General features: G+C 49.4%; 1 protein-coding gene across 1 annotated transcript in view; it reads left to right on the top strand.

Annotated features, from left to right (window-relative positions):
* Nucleotides 1–20,270, top strand: part of PIWIL4 (piwi like RNA-mediated gene silencing 4) — a 347,467-nt gene that overhangs the window by 82,824 nt on the left and 244,373 nt on the right. The window contains exon 5 of the mRNA XM_075337494.1: nt 3,826–4,040. Coding sequence (XP_075193609.1) covers nt 3,826–4,040 — 215 coding nt within the window. The remainder of the gene's footprint in view (nt 1–3,825; nt 4,041–20,270) is intronic.

Here is a 20,270-nt window from a genome sequence, read left to right as displayed (position 1 = left end):
GAATAACGCAGGCAGCAAATTCTGTGCGGTTCACCTCGTTTTCCTGCGTTATTCCCTACGGTATTTCGCGGTTTACCTGCGGTAATGTACATCGCCTGTCTGCGGTTTTGCAGACAAGTGATGTCATTATGACAGGAAGAAAAAGCGGAGTAGAGAGTAAACACACACAGATCACAGACACAGACAGACATCACAGACATAGAACACACACACATAGAACACACATAGAAATCAAACGGAAATATAGAAAACAAAACACGTGGGCTCCGCTGTATTTTTACCTTCCTGCCGAGGTAAGCACACAGCGGCGGCCCGCTATTCTCAGGCTGGGGAGGGCGAGGGGCAGGGTTAATGTCCCCCGCCTCCCTCCCACCTCCCGCAGCCGAGAATATCAGCCGTAGCTGCCCCGGCACTGTCGCATCCATTATGCGGCAGTACTGGAGTGTCCCCGGCTCTTCCTGCTGCCCTGATGCAGTGGCAGTCAGGGTAATACAAGGAGTTAATGGCGGCGGATCACTGCCATTAACTCCAGGCTTGATCATGGCAGCGTCTATGTGACAGCTGACAAGATCAACCCGTAAGTAAAGTGAAAAAACACACACACCGAAAAATCCTTTATTTTAAATAAAACAAACAAGCCTCAGTCACCCTTTTATTAACCCCTCCCGAAACAAAGCTCCGGCGTAATCCACAGGTCCTGCGCTGCTTACATCCAGCCGCGACTGACACGCAGCGCTGAATGAATGCAGCCTCGCAGCGAGACAGCAGAGGTAATTACCGGTCATTTCCCTCTGCCGGTAATGTGAACTCACTGCCGACCGTGAGAAATGCAGCGATCTGTCCTCTCTCTATTTATCTATCTATCTATCTATCTATCTATCCCTCTATCTATCTATTTATCTATCTATCTATTCCTCTATCTATCTATCTATCCCTCTATCTATTCTTCTATCTGTTTTTTTATCTATCTATCTACTATCTATCTCAGAAGGAAATTATTTTATTTTTTTTTTTCAATGTGCTTTATTGCATTGAATGCAATAAAGCACATGTACCAACCCGCACGCGGCAAAACCGCGGCAATACCGCGAACAATACCACGGTAAAACCGCGGCAAACCGCATGCGGTTTTCGGGTGCGGTTTGCCGCGGTTTTTTACCGCGGGTGCGGTAATCTTTCAGTGCCTGCGGAATTTTCTTGAGAAAATTCCGTTTTCCAGTGCGCACATAGCCTAAAGGAGGAAAAAGTTGTGAAATTACTCTTCTTGGTATGATTTTTTTACATCAGAAAAACTTATTTTAACAGGAGGGAGAAGAAAAAACTATTTGTGTAAAAAAAAAAAAAAAATCTGAAACCCTGCAGTTTTCCCAGTGACCACTCGGGCTATTTTCTACTCATATTTCCTGATCTGCCAGGAAGAATTTTCAGCAGTCTTATTATCATCATCACAGGCAGGATTACAATAACACTTTTAACTCTTCTATACCCAGCTAATAACATACAATTCACCAATAACACTTGCTATAGCACGCCGGACCCTACCTCCCCACCCCCTTTCCTTTCACAGTGACCTTTGCACATTCCCTTTAAATGATTCAGTGCAAAAAATAGGGTCAGAATCTGTTCATTTTGGCTAATATACATGTGAATTTAATGAAAGAACAGGAAACATCAGTGTACAAACATGGCCTAAAGTTTTGAGACTGACTTCTAAATGCTGCTACAGGGTTTTGAGATCTTTAAGGCTATGTGCACACGGTGCGTTTTTTGTCGTGTTTTTCGGGAGCCTTTTTTGCCCAAAAACTGCATGACTGCAATGCGGTGGGAAAAACGCAGCAATAAAAACGCACAAAAACATGCGTTTTTAATGCGTTTTTTATGCGGTGGGGGCATCTTTGTGGTCAGAAAAAAAGTCTGCGTGCGTACATAGCCTTAGTCTGATTTTTTTTTTTACCTTATTGACAAATACAGTATACAGTGGAACCTTGGTTAATGAGAACAATCTGTTCTGGGACTGTGCTTGTAAACCAAGTTACTCGTCTAGCAAAGCAAGATTTCCCATAGGAAATCATTGCAATGTAGACAATTCGTTCCACAGCTGTTTAAATGTCCCATCCTGGTCCCCTATTGTGCCATTCCACACACGTACAAACGCGCACAAACGCACACGCACACACACATATTATGCTCACCTTACCTTCCGTTCCATCGCTGGCCTCATGGTTCTTGTAGTCCGCCGGTATGTGTATCGGGTAACCAACGCGACCGATGACGGAACTTCCGCTGCCAGAGCGCTGAAGTCAAAGGTAGGAGCTGCTTGCCTCTGATTGGTCAGCGCGCTGCCTTTGAGTATCGGCTGACAGCGGAAATTCCTCCCTCGTTGCGATGGTTACCGATACACATCCTGTAGCGGCAAACTACAAGAACCGTGAGGCTGGCGATGGAAGGTAAGGTGAGCATAATATGTGTGTGTGTTTGTGTGGACTGCAAGAGCGGGTCAGAGCGTGGTGGATGTACGGAACCGAAAGTTTGTGCGGTGACTATTTTGCTCGTTAAGCGGAATACTCGCTAACTGGGTTACTCGTTAACCGAGGTTCCACTGTATATATAAATATACAGTGGGTAAAATAAGTATTTGATCCTCTGCTGATTTTGCAAGTTTTCCCGCCTACAAAGAATGGAGAGGTGTGTAGTTTTTATCGCAGGTACACTTCAACTGTGACAGACAGAATAAAAAAAATCCAGAAAATCACATTGTATGATTTTTAAACAATTAATTTGAATTTTATTGGATGAAATAAGTATTTGATCACAGGCCAACCATTCTGGTTCTCACAGACCTGTTATTTTTTCTTTTACTCTGCACTCATTACTTGTATAAAAGACACCTGTCCACATAATCAATCACACTCCAATCTCTCCACCGTGGCCAAGACCAAAGAGCTGTCTAAGGACACTAGGGACAATATTGTAGACCTACACAAGGCTGAGATGGACTACAGGACAATAGGCAAGCAGCTTGGTGAGAAGGCAACAACTGTTGGCACAATTATTACAAAATGGAAGAAACACAAGATGACTGACAATCTAACTTGGTTTGGGGCTCCATGCAAGATCTCGCCTCATGGCGTAACGATGATTCTGAGAAAGGTCAGGAATCAGCCCAGAACTACATGGGACGACCTGGTCAATGCCCTAAAGATAGCTGTGACCACAGTCTCAAAGATCATCATTAGTAACACACTACGTCGTCATGGATTCAAATCCTGCAGGGTATGCAAGGTCCCTCTGCTCACGCCAGCACATGTCCAGGCCCGTTTTAGGTTCGCCATTGACCATCTGGACGATCCAAAGGAGGCATGTGGTCAGATGAGACTAAAATAGAACTTTTTGGCATGAACTCCACTCGCCATGTTTGGTGGAAGAAGGAACTTGAGTACAACCTAAAGTTCACCATCCCAACTGTGAAGTGTGGAGTTCGAAACATACCTTGGGGTTTTTTTTCTGCAAAGGAGACAGAACACGGTGGTCAGGGGAGGTCGGCCGTGATACCGGAGGGCCAAGTTTTATTTCCTGGTAGTGACTCATCATGAGTGGTTACATGATGGCAATAATATGAATGCTAATAAACGTTCAGGTCTGGACCTGCGAGTGAATGGCTTTGTGTGGGTGTCCTCCAGGAACATCAAATGGAGAGATAAGTTAGGGGTTCCGGGCTTCTTTTTTTTTTTAACTTGAGGCTACTGACATTTTGTAATTTTGTAAGTAGTGTATATAGTAAAAAAAATAATTATTTCCCCTTATTATTTTTGTTTTCTATTTTAGGAACGAGTGGAGATCCTGTGAATCTTTTGACCAACTTATTTGACTTGGGACTGCCGTCCCAGTGGGTTTTGTACCAGTACCATGTGGATTTTAACCCTTCCATTGCCTCAATGAGACTGAAGGCTGCTTTGCTGTACAGTCATGGAGATATCATTGGATCTGCACGCGCTTTCGACGGCGCCATACTTTTCCTTTCAAGGAAACTTGAAAATAAGGTAAAATACGATGTATCATATGACATTACTAACTTTACTGTGCCTATATATGAGTAATGCAGCATTATGGCCCTGTGCACACTAGGCCGTTTTACCCGCGGTTTTGCTGCAGAAATTTCTTGAGAAATGTTTGAAATCTTCCTGCAGACATTTCCCAGCAAAACATATGGGAAAAAAAATAGCTGTGCGCACACTGCGTTTTTTTCTCAAGAAAATTCTTTCTGAATATTTTCTTGAGAAACTTTCTTGAGAAAATGAGCATGTCCATTATTTTCCGCAGGTACCTGCGGAATACCCCCGGTATTTCACTCCATTCACTGTAATGTAATCGCGAAATACCGGGGGTATACCACAGGTAGCAAATGATGTGCGGTATACCCCCGGTATAGCCGCGATTTACCTGCGGTAATGTTCATCGCTGCCTGCGGTTTTGCAGGAAGTGATGTCATTATGCCAGAAGAGGAAGCGGAGCAGAGTAAACACACAGATCACACTCCTTGGACGCCGCACAGAAGCGCTTCCTTGTGACCTCCAGGTGCCCGTGCCGTCTCTGTCCCGCTCCAGCCCCGCGGCTGCTCGCACAGCAGTGTCAGTGTCTGCCCGCAGTATCAGCAGCTTCTCACCCTGCAGCGTAGGAGGACACTAACATACAGCAGTGCGTGCAGCCGCGGGGATGCTGAGCGCTCCTGTCAGGAGGTGAGATGAGATCATTACCTGCTGTGACGATCTCCTGACGTCACCGCGGTCACTGCTGTCTATGCCCGTCTCGCGAGCGGCCCGAGACTGTCACTAGCGGTGACGTCACGGGCTTTTGCGATACTGCTGAGAATGTGGCGGGCATAGAAGGCAGTGACAGCGCTGATGGCAGGACTGCAGGAGATCATCACAGCAGGTAATGATCTCATTTATCCTCCTGACAGCAGCGCTCAGCATCCCCTGCAGTGACCTGGGCTGATCTATTGATGTTAGCTCAGGTCACTGCATTGCTCTCCCAGCCAATGGGGAACATTCTGTTCTTCATGGACTGGGACAGTGACTATGGTATGGATCGCCGTGGGACCCCCCCCCCCTTATTGGATTACGCCGGACCAGGATTTGATTGTTCTTGTCAATAAATTGGTGAAAGAGGGAATGTGGGGAGTGTTCTTTTTCAAATAAAACTTTTTTGTTGTCTATTTTTCTTTTTCGCTCCTAATTGGGAGACCCAGACAGTGGGTGTATAGCTACTGCCTCTGGAGGCCGCACAAAGAACTACACTTAAAAGTGTAAGGCCCCTCCCCTTCTGGCTATACACCCTCCCGTAGGAGTACGGATTCCTCAGTTTTAGCTTTGTGCGAAGGAGGTCAGACACGCACGCATAGCTCCATTGTTTTTAGTCAGCAGCAGCTGCTGACTATGTCGGATGGAAGAAAAGAGGGCCCATACAGGGCTCCCAGCATGCTCCCTTCTCACCCCACTGTATGTCGGAGGTGTTTGTAAGGTTGAGGTACCCATTGCGGGTACGGCGGCTGGAGCCCACATGCTGATTCCTTCCCCATCCCTTTTTACAGGGCTCTGGGTGAAGTGGGATTTACTGGTCTCCAGGCACTGAGACCGTGCTCCATCTACAGCCCCTGGAGAAGATGCTGGATGGAGCGGAGTACATCAGGGACATGGCCCTGCTTCCTCAAGGTACTCTGTGTCCCCGTGCATTTGGCGCTCACACCGCAGCATGCTGGGTGTTGTAGTGCGCCGGGGACATCAGCGCTGCGGCGCTTGTGCCATGGCCTCATTCAGCTTCGCTGAAGCAGGCACACTTTTGGGAAACGGTCGCGCCGGCCGCTGGGACTGCGGCGCGGCTGGCACTTGTGGTGCGCCGGGGACTTCAGCGCGGGCCGCGCTTTTACGGCGGCCGCGCTGATAACTCGAGTCCCCGGCTTTTGCGGCCTAGTTCCGTTCGTTCCCGCCCCCAGACCTGCCAGTCAGGAGAGGGGCGGGACGCTGGTCAGTGCATCAGCGCTGAGGGCTGGAGTCGTTTTTACATACTCCAGCCCTCACAATAGGCACAGAGGGGACACTGTTTCCCGCACTTTTGTTTGGGAACTCCCACGGACCGCCCCTCTCCACAGACGCCGGCAGCCATTCCTGCTGACACGCTGAGCTGCAGAGGGGAGCCGGGGAGACCCAGACAAGGAATTCTGCGCCTCTTACCCGCTATTCAGCGGGCGGTAAGCAGCCCTCAGGGCTCACCCCCTCTTGTGCCAGTAGTAATCTTAGTATTTTGTTCCTGCAAATACTTTGTACTGCATAGCGCTGGTCGCCCTTTGGCTATAGACTCTCTCACATTGCAGAGAGCCAACAGCATGTCGTCCACAAAACGCAAGGGTGCCAAGGCACAGACATTATATGCTTCCTGTACCGCATGTGGGACTTTTCTACCGGCAGGCTCCACTGACCCCCATTGTGTGCAGTGCTCGGCCCCTGCGGCACTTGCACAGTCGGGACCTCTGCTGGACGTGACCCAGGGTGTACCACCTGTGAATGCTGTCCAGGTGACAGGAACTGAGTTTACAGCTTTTGCTGACAGAATGTCTCTCACTATGTCACAAATTCTTGACACATTGCGAGCTAGGCCCGTACTTCAGGCCACGGACACTGTGCAATCATTGCCCCCTGGTCCCCCTCAGCTGAATTACCTCCAAGCTCCGGGACGGGCACATACACCTCAGGGTGAAGACTCTGACTCGGACGATGGCCCCAGGCAACCTAAGCGGGCTCGCTATGAGGGGCCTTCACATTCATCTCAATGGTCAGGATCCCAGCGAGATGAATCTATGGGTGATGAGGCGGACGTAACTGATCAGGATTCTGATCCTGGGACCGCTCTCAATCTAGATACACCAGATGGTGACGCCATAGTTAATGATCTTATAGCGTCCATCAATAAGATGTTAAATATTTCCCCACCAGCTCCTCTTGTAGAGGAGTCAGCTTCGCAGCACGAGAGAATCCATTTCAGATATCCTAAGCGTACATTAAGCACTTTTCTGGACCACGCTGACTTTAGAGACGCAATCCAGAAACCCCACGCTTATCCGGAAAGGCGTTTTTCTAAACGGCTTAAAGATACACGCTATCCTTTTCCCCCTGAGGTGGTCAAGGGTTGGACCCAGTGTCCAAAAGTGGATCCTCCAATTTCCAGGCTTGCAGCTAGATCCTTGGTTGCAGTTGAAGATGGAGCGGCACTTAAAGATGCCACTGACAGGCAGATGGAGCTCTGGCTGAAATCCATCTATGAAGCGATTGGAGCGTCGTTAGCGCCATCTTTTGCTGCCGTATGGGCACTCCAAGCTATCTCAGCCGGGCTTGTGCAAGTCGACTCAGTCACACGTGCAGTTGCCCCGCAGGTAGCACCATTGACCTCGCAAATGGCGGCATTCGCGTCGTACGCGATTAATGCTGTTCTTGACGCTACAAGCCGCACGGCAGTGGCGTCAGCCAACTCCGTTGTTTTGCGTAGGGCCCTGTGGTTGAGACATTGGAAGGCAGATTCTCATTCCAAGAAGTGCTTAACCAATTTGCCTTTTTCTCGTGACCGATTGTTTGGAGAGCGTTTGGATGAAATCATCAAACACTCCAAGGGTAAGGACTCATCCTTACCGCAACACAGACAAAACAAACCCCAACAGAGGAAGGGTCAGTCTGGTTATCGGTCCTTTCGAGGACCGGGCAGGTCCCAATTCGCCTCGTCAAAGAAGACTCAAAAAGACCAGAGACGCTCAGATTCTTGGAGGTCTCAGTCACGCCCAAAAAGGACAGCCGGAGGAACCGTTGACAAGACGGCGTCCTCCTGACTTGCAGTCTCCGATTCCCACACCCTCGGTCGGTGGGAGGCTTTCCCACTTTGGCGACATTTGGCTGTCACGCGTCAAAGACCGTTGGGTGAGGGATATTCTGTCTCACGGGTACAGGATAGAGTTCAGTTCTCGTCCGCCAACTCGTTTCTTCAGAACTTCTCCACCACCAGACCGAGCCGATGCTCTGTTGCAGGCGGTGGCCGCTCTAAAGGCGGAAGGAGTGGTGACCTCCGTCCCTCTTCAGGAACAAGGTCACGGTTTTTACTCCAATCTGTTTGTGGTCCCAAAAAAGGACGGATCGTATCGACCCGTCCTGGATCTAAAGTTGCTCAACAGACACGTAAAAGTCAGGAGGTTCCGGATGGAATCCCTACGCTCCGTCATAGCCTCAATGTCTCAAGGAGATTTTCTAGCATCAATAGATATCAAAGATGCGTATCTCCACGTGCCCATTGCGCCAGAGCATCAGCGTTTCCTACGCTTCGTCATACACGACGAACACCTGCAGTTCGTAGCGTTGCCTTTCGGTCTGGCAACAGCCCCCCGGGTCTTCACCAAGGTCATGGCAGCAGTAGTAGCTGTTCTGCACTCGCAAGGTCACTCGGTCATCCCGTATCTAGACGACCTGCTTATAAAGGCACCCTCTCAAGAGGCATGCCAACACAGTCTGAAGGTGGCACTAGACACTCTCCAGAGTTTCGGGTGGATTATCAACTTTCCAAAGTCTCCTCTAACCCCGACCCAATCTCTGACTTATCTTGGCATGGAGTTTCATACTCTCTCAGCGATAGTGAAGCTTCCACTGGACAAGCAGTGTTCGCTACGGACAGGAGTGCAATCTCTCCTTCAGAGCCAGTCGCACTCACTGAGGCGCCTCATGCATTTCCTAGGAAAGATGGTAGCAGCAATGGAGGCGGTCCCGTTCGCGCAGTTTCATCTGCGCCCTCTACAATGGGACATTCTACGCCAATGGGATGGGAAATCGACGTCCCTCGACAGGACTGTCTCCCTCTCTCAGACTGCCAAGGACTCTCTGCGTTGGTGGCTTCTCCCCACCTCATTGTCACAGGGAAAGTCGTTCCGTCCCCCGTCCTGGGCAGTGGTCACGACGGATGCGAGCCTATCAGGGTGGGGAGCGGTGTTTCTCCACCACAGGGCTCAGGGGACGTGGACTCAGGAAGAGTCCACCCTGCAGATCAATGTTCTGGAAATCAGAGCAATCTATCTTGCTCTGCGAGCCTTCCAACAATGGCTGGAAGGCAAGCAGATTCGGATTCAGTCGGACAATTCCACGGCGGTGGCGTACATCAACCACCAAGGGGGAACACGCAGTCGCCAAGCCTTTCAGGAAGTCCGGCGGATTTTGACGTGGGTGGAAAGCAAAGCGTCCACCATATCCGCAGTTCACATCCCAGGCGTGGAAAACTGGGAAGCAGACTTTCTCAGTCGCCAGGGCATGGACGCAGGAGAATGGTCCCTTCACCCGGACGTGTTTCAGCAGATCTGTTGCCGCTGGGGGACGCCGGACGTCGATCTGATGGCGTCACGGCACAACAACAAGGTCCCAGTTTTCATGGCACGGTCTCACGATCACCGAGCGCTGGCGGCAGACGCCTTGGTTCAGGATTGGTCGCAATTCCGACTCCCCTATGTGTTCCCACCTCTAGCATTGTTACCCAGAGTTCTCCGGAAAATCAGGTCCGACTGCCATCGAGCCATTCTCGTCGCTCCAGACTGGCCAAGAAGGTCGTGGTACCCGGATCTGTGGCATCTCACGGTAGGCCAACCGTGGGCACTACCAGACCGTCCAGATTTGCTGTCTCAAGGGCCGTTTTTCCATCTGAATTCTGCGGCCCTGAACCTGACTGTGTGGCCATTGAGTCCTGGATCCTAGCGGCCTCAGGTTTATCTCATGAAGTTGTTGCCACAATGAGACAGGCTAGAAAACCATCCTCAGCTAAGATCTATCACAGGACGTGGAAGATATTCTTAGCTTGGTGCTTGGCTCAAGGGTTTTCTCCCTGGCCATTTGCATTGCCAATTTTTCTTTCCTTCCTGCAGTCTGGGTTGGAAAAAGGTTTGTCGCTTAGCTCTCTTAAGGGTCAAGTCTCCGCGCTATCCGTATTCTTTCAGAAGCGCTTGGCACGGCTTTCTAAAGTACGCACGTTTCTCCAAGGAGTTTGTCATATCGTTCCTCCTTACAGACGGCCATTGGAACCCTGGGATCTAAACAAGGTTCTCATTGCTCTCCAGAAGCCGCCTTTCGAGCCTTTGAAAGAGGTTTCCCTTTCTCGGCTTTCACAAAAAGTAGTTTTTCTTGTGGCGGTCACGTCTCTTCGAAGAGTGTCCGAGCTAGCGGCGTTATCTTGCAAATCTCCCTTCCTGGTGTTTCACCAAGACAAGGTAGTACTGCGTCCAATTCCAGAGTTTTCTCCCAAGGTGGTTTCTTCCTTTCATCTCAATCAGGATATCACTTTGCCATCTTTGTGTCCGCATCCAGTTCACCAATTTGAAAAAGGTTTACATCTGTTGGACCTGGTGAGAGCACTCAGGATTTACATTTCTCGCACGGCGTCTCTACGCCGTTCTGATGCGCTCTTTGTCCTAGTCGCTGGTCAGCATAAGGGATCGCAAGCTTCCAAATCCACCCTGGCGCGGTGGATCAAGGAACCAATTCTTCACACATACCGTTCTGCTGGGCTTCCGATTCCATCTGGACTGAAGGCCCATTCTACCAGAGCCGTGGGTGCGTCCTGGGCATTGCGGCATCAGGCTACGGCTCAGCAGGTGTGCCAGGCGGCTACCTGGTCGAGTCTGCACACGTTTACCAAACACTATCAAGTGCATACCTACGCTTCGGCAGATGCCAGCCTAGGTAGACAGGTCCTTCAGGCGGCGGTGGCCCACCTGTAGGAAAGGGCTGTCTGACAGCCCGTTCATGTGGTATCTTTTTACCCACCCAGGGACTGCTTTTGGACGTCCCACTGTCTGGGTCTCCCAATTAGGAGCGAAAAAGAAGAAGGGAATTTTGTTTACTTACCGTAAATTCCTTTTCTTCTAGCTCCAATTGGGAGACCCAGCACCCGCCCTATTTGTTCTTAGGGTTTCGTTTTTCGGGTGCACATGTTGTTCATGTTGTTTCTTAAGTTCTCCGATCTTGTTATCGGATTGAATTTGTTTTTGAAACTGTTATTGGCTTTCCTCCTTCTTGCTTTGGTACTAAAACTGAGGAATCCGTACTCCTACGGGAGGGTGTATAGCCAGAAGGGGAGGGGCCTTACACTTTTAAGTGTAGTTCTTTGTGCGGCCTCCAGAGGCAGTAGCTATACACCCACTGTCTGGGTCTCCCAATTGGAGCTAGAAGAAAAGGAATTTACGGTAAGTAAACAAAATTCCCTTCTTTATTTCTTACTGACTGGGTTGGTGATGTCGGGTATCTGATAGACGTCGTGACATCACTAACCCCAGGGCTTGATGCCAGGTGACATTACACATCTGGCATCAACCCCATATATTACCCCGTTTGCCATCGCACCAGGGCAACGGAATGAATTGGGGCGAAGCGCCAGGATTGGCACGTGTAATGGATGCGCCACTTCTGGGGCGGCTGCAGCCTGCTATTTTTAGGCTGGGGAGTGTCCAATAACAGTGGACCTCCCTAGTCTGAGAATATCAGACCCCAGCTGTCCGCTTTACCTAGGCTGGTGATCCAATTTGGGGGGGAGCCCACGTTTTTTGTTTTAAATTATTTATTTAATGTAAAATAATAGAGTGGGGTGCCCTCTGTTTTGGATTACCTGCTAAGGTGAAGCTGCCAGCTGTGGTTTGCAGGCTGCAGCCGTCTACTTTACCATAGCTGGCTACAAAAATAGGGGGAACCCTACGTAATTTTTTTTTTAATTATTTATTTATTTTTTTTGGCTAAATACAAGGTTAGGCACCCTTTAGTGCCACATGAAAGTCACTAAAGGGTGCCAGCTTAGAATATCTATTCCTCTGTCCATCTTTCCCTCTATCCATTATCTGTCTATCTATCGATTATCTATCTATTATCTATATTATTTATTGCAGTTCAGCATAAAAAAACCACAGGGACCAACCTGCGGCAAAACCGCAGCAAAAACGCATGTGTTTTTCCCGCGGATTTGGTGCGTTTTTTTACCGCAGGTGCGGTAAACGTCAACTCCCAGAAGTTTCTCAAGAAATTTTCTTGAGAAAAATCACTTTTCTAGTGCGCACATAGCCTATGTCTATTAACCTCCTATCCGTTAGTCCCCAAAGAAAGTAATACTCCAAAAACAATTACTTTTTGCCCACAAGGGAGACATCTGTGGTACTTTACTTCTTTAGCATGATGGACACTTGGTCAATGATGATATACCCCCAGACATGGGGGAAAAATAATTGCTGCATGCAAAAGCAGTTGTTGCTTCTCCATTGCTGGACATTATCCACGATGCAGATCTAGAATTAGTGTATTGCGGCAGACTGGACTGACACCAGTCTGCACCAGTCCACTACTGGAATATGCGGTGATTTGTACAATGCTAAACGCAGGGCCTGAAATTTCTCAACCTAGTAATTTTCCAATTCTGCATGCTGCTTAAGAATTGCAATCCCATCATCATAATACAGAGTTTCTGGTCATGTAGCAATTTTTCATAGAAAAATGCAGAGATTATAAAATAATTTGGGCTACTTTTACCAGGCACTTTATTCTCCTTGGTTATGTTTCTCTGATTTTATAAGGTTATATTAATTTTCCTATTAATTTAAACTTCCCTGGTGATGTAAAATAGAGGGGTCATTAGCACCTGTTTTAATGTATTGGGGTAGAATAAAGAGGTAATAAATCTATTGTTACTGTCTCTTTGCAATGTGTATAATATGCGCACAGCTCTCATACATGCAAACGACATGCACATATAGACACAGTTCTGCTAGATGCATACATAGACACACTGCTCAAATACATGCAAACTACATGCACATATAGACACACACAGTTCTGCTAGATGCATATGTAGACACACAGCTCTAATATATGCAAACTACATGCACATATAGACACACACAGTTCTGCTAGATACATATGTAGACACACAGCTCTAATATATGCAAACTACATGCACATATAGACACACACAGTTCTGCTAGATGCATATGTAGACACACAGCTCTAATATATGCAAACTACATGCACATATAGACACACACAGTTCTCCTATATGCATATGTAGACACACAGCTCTAATACATGCAAACTACATGCACATATAGACACACACAGTTCTGCTAGATGCATATGTAGACACACAGCTCTAATATATGCAAACTACATGCACATATAGACACACACAGTTCTGCTAGATGCATATGTAGACACACAGCTCTAATATATGCAAACTACATGCACATATAGACACACACAGTTCTCCTATATGCATATGTAGACACACAGCTCTAATACATGCAAACTACATGCACATATAGACACACACAGTTCTCCTATATGCATATGTAGACACACAGCTCTAATATATGCAAACTACATGCACATATAGACACACACAGTTCTGCTAGATGCATATGTAGACACACAGCTCTAATATATGCAAACTACATGCACATATAGACACACACAGTTCTGCTAGATGCATATGTAGACACACAGCTCTAATATATGCAAACTACATGCACATATAGACACACACAGTTCTCCTATATGCATATGTAGACACACAGCTCTAATACATGCAAACTACATGCACATATAGACACACACAGTTCTATATGCATATGTAGACACACAGCTCTAATACATGCAAACTACATGCACATATAGACACACAGTTCTGCTAGATGCATATATAGACACACTGCTCAAATACACGCAAACTACATGCACATAGATATAGAGCTCTGCTACATGCACATATAGATACACAACTCTTCTACTTGCACATATAAACACAGTTCTACATACAAACTACATGCACATATAGATATACAATTCTGCTGCATGCACATATAAACGCACAGCATTGCTACATGCACATATATATAAACAACTCTGCTACTTGCACAGAGGACCCTGCACTTAAGAGTTGACATTACAGGAGACAGGACCCTGCACCTATGATTAAGGACTTGTTTTTACTTATTTTACAAAACGCGCATGATGTCCTTATGCGCGCTCTCTCAATTTTGGACCTTTTGTAATTTTAGATGTCCAATAAAATTTTAATATTTTAATATTTTCGATTCTTTTGATGCCAGCTGGGACCACCCTTCACCTCTTCTCACTCTACAGGAGGGAGGACCCTGCACATAAGAGCTGACACTCTATAGGAGAGAGGACCCGGCACATAAGAGCTGACACTACAGGAGAGAGGACCCTGCACATAAGAGCTGACACTCTACAGGAGAGAGGACCCTGCACATAAGAGCTGACACTCTACAGAAGAGAGGCCCCAGCACATAAGAGCTGACACTCTAAAGAAGACAGGACCCTGCACATAAGAGCTGACACTTTACAGGAGAGAGAACCCCGCACATAAGAGCTGACACTCTACAGGAGAGAGGATCCTGCACATAAGAGCTGACACTATACAGGAGAGAGGACCCTGCACATAAGGGCTGACACTCTACAGGAGAGAGGATCCTGCACATAAGAGCTGACACTCTACAGGAGAGAGGATCCTGCACATAAGAGCTGACACTCTACAGGAGAGAGGATCCTGCACATAAGAGCTGACACTCTACAGGAGAGAGGATCCTGCACATAAGAGCTGACACTACAGGAGAGAGGACCCTGCACATAAGAGCTGACACTCTACAGGAGAGAGGACCCTGCACATAAGAGCTGACACTATACAGGAGAGAGGACCCTGCACATAAGAGCTGACACTCTACAGGAGAGAGGATCCTGCACATAAGAGCTGACACTCTACAGGAGAGAGGATCCTGCACATAAGAGCTGACACTCTACAGGAGAGAGGATCCTGCACATAAGAGCTGACACTCTACAGGAGAGAGGATCCTGCACATAAGAGCTGACACTCTACAGGAGAGAGGATCCTGCACATAAGAGCTGACACTCTACAGGAGAGAGGATCCTGCACATAAGAGCTGACACTCTACAGGAGAGAGGATCCTGCACATAAGAGCTGACACTACAGGAAAGAGGACCCTGCACATAAGAACTGTCACTCTACAGGAGAGAGGACCCTGCACATAAGAGCTGACACTCTACAGGAGAGAGAACCCCGCACATAAGAGCTGACACTCTACAGGAGAGAGGATCCTGCACATAAGAGCTGACACTATACAGGAGAGAGGACCCTGCACATAAGAGCTGACACTCTACAGGAGAGAGGACCCTGCACATAAGAGCTGACTCTCTACAGGAGAGAGGATCCTGCACATAAGAGCTGACACTCTACAGGAGAGAGGACCCTGCACATAAGAGCTGACACTCTACAGGAGAGAGGACCCTGCACATAAGAGCTGACACTCTACAGGAGAGAGGATCCTGCACATAAGAGCTGACACTCTACAGGAGAGAGGATCCTGCACATAAGAGCTGACACTCTACAGGAGAGAGGATCCTGCACATAAGAGCTGACACTCTACAGGAGAGAGGACCCTGCACATAAGAGCTGACACTACAGGAAAGAGGACCCTGCACATAAGAACTGTCACTCTACAGGAAAGAGGACCCTGCACATAAGAGCTGACACTCTACAGGAGAGAGGATCCTGCACATAAGAACTGACACTACAGGAGAGAGGATCCTGCACATAAGAACTGACACTACAGGAGAGAGGACCCTGCACATAAGAGCTGACACTCTACAGGAGAGAGGATCCTGCACATAAGAACTGACACTCTACAGGAGAGAGGACCCTGCACATAAGAACTGACACTACAGGAGAGAGGACCCTGCACATAAGAGCTGACTCTCTACAGGAGAGAGGACCCTGCACATAAGAGCTGACACTCTACAGGAGAGAGGACCCTGCACATAAGAGCTGACACTCTACAGGAGAGAGGATCCTGCACATAAGAGCTGACACTCTATAGGAGACAGGACCCTGCACATAAGAGCTGACACTCTACAGGAGAGAGGACCCTGCACATAAGAGCTGACACTACAGGAGAGAGGACCCTGCACATAAGAGCTGACACTCTACAGGAGAGAGGACCCTGCACATAAGAGCTGACACTATACAGGAGAGAGGACCCAGCACATAAGAGCTGACACTCTAAAGGAGACAGGACCCTGCACATAAGAGCTGACACTCTACAGGAGAGAGGATCCTGCACATAAGAGCTGACACTCTACAGGAGAGAGGATCCTGCACATAAGAGCTGACACTCTACAGGAGAGAGAGGACCCTGCACATAAGAGCTGACACTCTACAGGATAGAGAGGACCCTGCACATAAGAGCTGACTCTCTACAGGAGAGAGGACCCTGCACATAAGAGCTGACACTCTACAGGAGAGAGGACCCTGCACATAAGAGCTGACACTCTACAGGAGAGAGGACCCAGCACATAAGAGCTGACACTCTACAGGAGAGAGGACCCTGCACATAAGAGCTGACTCTCTACAGGAGAGAGGATCCTGCACATAAGAGCTGACACTCTACAGGAGAGAGGACCCTGCACATAAGAGCTGACACTCTACAGGAGAGAGGATCCTGCACATAAGAGCTGACACTCTACAGGAGAGAGGACCCTGCACATAAGAGCTGACACTCTACAGGAGAGAGGATCCTGCACATAAGAGCTGACACTCTACAGGAGAGAGGACCCTGCACATAAGAGCTGACACTCTACAGGAGAGAGGATCCTGCACATAAGAGCTGACACTCTACAGGAGAGAGAACCCTGCACATAAGAGCTGACTCTCTACAGGAGAGAGGATCCTGCACAAAACAGCTGACACTACAGGAAAGAGGACCCTGCACATAAGAACTGTCACTCTACAGGAGAGAGGACCCTGCACATAAGAGCTGACACTACAGGAGAGAGGACCCTGCACATAAGAGCTGACACTCTACAGGAGAGAGGATCCTGCACATAAGAGCTAAGACTCTACAGCAGAGAGGACCCTGCACATAAGAGCTGACACTACAGGAGAGAGGACCCTGCACATAAGAGCTGACACTACAGGAGAGAGGATCCTGCACATAAGAGCTAAGACTCTACAGGAGAGAGGATCCTGCACATAAGAGCTGACACTCTACAGGAGAGAGGACCCTGCACATAAGAGCTGACACTACAGGAGAGAGGACCCTGCACATAAGAGCTGACACTCTACAGGAGAGAGGATCCTGCACATAAGAGCTAAGACTCTACAGGAGAGAGGATCCTGCACATAAGAACTGACACTACAGGAGAGAGGACCCTGCACATAAGAGCTGACACTCTACAGGAGAGAGGACCCTGCACATAAGAGCTGACACTCTATAGGAGACAGGACCCTGCACATAAGAGCTGACACTCTATAGGAGAAAGTACCCTGCACATAAGAGCTGACACTCTACAGGAGAGAGGACCCTGCACATAAGAGCTGACACTCTATAGGAGAAAGTACCCTGCACATAAGAGCTGACACTCTACAGGAGAGAGGACCCTGCACATAAGAGCTGACACTCTATAGGAGAGAGGACCCTGCACATAAGAGCTGACACTCTACAGGAGAGAGGACCCTGCACATAAGAGCTGACACTCTACAGGAGAGAGGACCCTGCACATAAGAGCTGACACTCTATAGTAGAGGTCATCACCCATAAGTATGTTCCTTCTGAGAGGGAATACTTCATATATTGTGTTACTATGTGGAGCTTTATGTGCACATCAGTATATGGTGGGATAAGGTTGTATATAACATATATACGTGTGTATATATATACTAGAAGGTGGCCCGATTCTACGCATCGGGTATTCTAGAATTTACGTATTGTGTAGTTAATGTATGATTTTTGTTATATATATATAGATAGATGTTGTTGTGTAGTTACCAAGTGTTTGTGTAGGACGCTGTACATGTTCTGGGTGTGGCGGGGGGGTGAGAGCGGTGTTGTTTGTGTGTTGCGTGTGTTGTGTTGTTTGTGGAGCGCTGTGTGTCTGTAGCGTTGTGTGTGTGTGTGTGTTGCGCGGTTTGTGTGGGTGTGGGGTGTGTGTGTGTGTGTTTTGGGGGGAGGTATGTTTTGTGCAATGTGTGTGTTGTGCGGTATGTGCGTATATTTGTGTGTGCCGCGGTGTTTGTGTTGGGTGTTGTGTGTGTGCGGCGTTGTCTGTGTGTGTGGGTGTCTGTGTAGGGCTGTGTTTGTGGTTCCCAGTGTGTGTTTGGTGTGTTGTGCAGTGCGTGTGTGGCGGTGTGTGTGTGTGTGTGTGTGTGTTTTGGGGGGAGGTGTGCACCCCCCATCGTGCTCCATCCCCCCATGCTGCGCACCCCCCATCGTGCTCCATCCACCATGCTGCACACCCCCCATCGTGCCCCATCCCCCATGCTGCACATTCTCCATCTTGCTCCATCCCCCATGGTGCGCACTCCCAAACGTGCTCCATCCCCCATGCTGCGCACTCCCCATCGTGCTCCATCCCCCATGCTGCGCACTCCCCATCGTGCTCCATCCCCCATGCTGTGCACTCCCCATCGTGCTCCATCCCTCATGCTGCGCACTCCCCATCGTGCTCTATCCCCCATGCTGCGCACTCCCAAACGTGCTCCATCCCTCATGCTGCGCACCCCCCATCGTGCTCCATCCCCCATGCTGCGCACTCCCCATCGTGCTCCATCCCCCATGCTGCGCATTCCCGATCGTGCTCCATCCCCCATGCTGCGCACTCCCCATCGTGCTCTATCCCCCATGCTGCGCACTCCCCATCGTGCTCTATCCCCCATGCTGCACACTCCCCATCGTGCTCCATCCCCCATGCTGTGCACTCCCCATCGTGCTCCATCCTCCATGCTGCGCACCCCCCATCATCCTCCATCCCCCATGCTGCACACTCCACATCGTGCTCCATCCCCCATGCTGCGCACCCCCCATCGTGCTCCATCCCCCATGCTGCGCACTCCCCATCGTGCTCCATCCGCCATGCTGCGCACCCCCCATCGTGCTCCATTCCCCATGCTGCGCACTCCACATCGTGCTCCATCCCCCATGCTGCGCACCCCCCCATCGTGCTCCATCCCCCATGCTGCGCACTCCCCATCGTGCTCCATCCCCCATGCTGCGCACTCCACATCGTGCTCCATCCCCCATGCTGTGCACCCCCCATCGTGCTCCACAGTCACACATCAGACAGTATACATGCACACATCTGATCGCATACACTCACACACACACCCCACTTCTCCCTGCAGCTGTGCTGCACGCCGTGCTCCTCTGCCGACACTCACAGATCCGATCGCATACACACACACTCACACATCAGAACACACTCACACACATCAGAACACACTCACACACATCCGATCGCATACACGCACACAAACACACACACACACTGACGATATCGCACATACGCGCTCACACAATCACAACATCCGTAGATACCACATGTTTCCGGCCATGTAATCCTCCGGCAGGTCCTGGAAGGTCACTGCACGCACAGGATTGCCGCCGAGAAGCAAGCGAGTTTTGAGTGTGTGGATGCGATCTGATGTGTGTGTGAGGTGTGTGTGAGAGTGAGTGTGATCTGATGTGTGTGTGTGTCTGTTCTTATGTGTGTGCGTGTGTGTGTGTGTTCCGCCGCTGCAGGACCTTGATGCGCTCACCTCGGGGCGAGAGGCCATTCCGTGTGGGGAGCGGAGCCTGGGCGAGCGGCCAATCCGTGCGGGGGGGCGGAGCCGAGGCGAGCGGCCAATCCATGTGGGGGGGAGGAGCCGAGGCGAGCGGCCAATCCGTGAGGCCGAGCGTCCAATCCGTGTGGGGGGCGGGGCCATGGCGAGCCCAGCGGCCAATCCGCTGTTTGTCACCGTAAGGACATGGCCAATCCGTGCGGGGGGGCGGAGGCGAGGCGAGCGGCCAATCCGTGCGAGGGGGCGGAGGCGAGCGGCCAATCCGTGCGGGGGGTGGGGCCATGGCGAGCCCAGCGGCCAATCCGCTGTTTGTCACCGTAAGGACACAATTTTGGAGCAAGACAGACAGACAGACAGACAGAATAAGGCAATTATATATATAGATATGTTGCACATAAGAGCTGACACTACAGGAGAGAGGACCCTGCACATAAGAGCTGACACTCTACAGAAGAGAGGATCCTGCACATAAGAGCTGACACTCTACAGGAGAGAGGACCCTGCACATAAGAGCTGACACTCTACAGGAGAGAGGATCCTGCACATAAGAGCTGACACTCTACAGGAGAGAG

The sequence above is a fragment of the Anomaloglossus baeobatrachus genome, chromosome 2 (genome assembly GCF_048569485.1).
Source record: "Anomaloglossus baeobatrachus isolate aAnoBae1 chromosome 2, aAnoBae1.hap1, whole genome shotgun sequence".
NCBI classification, from domain to species: Eukaryota; Metazoa; Chordata; class Amphibia; order Anura; family Aromobatidae; genus Anomaloglossus; species Anomaloglossus baeobatrachus.
This window is presented reverse-complemented; position numbering and strand designations above follow the sequence as displayed.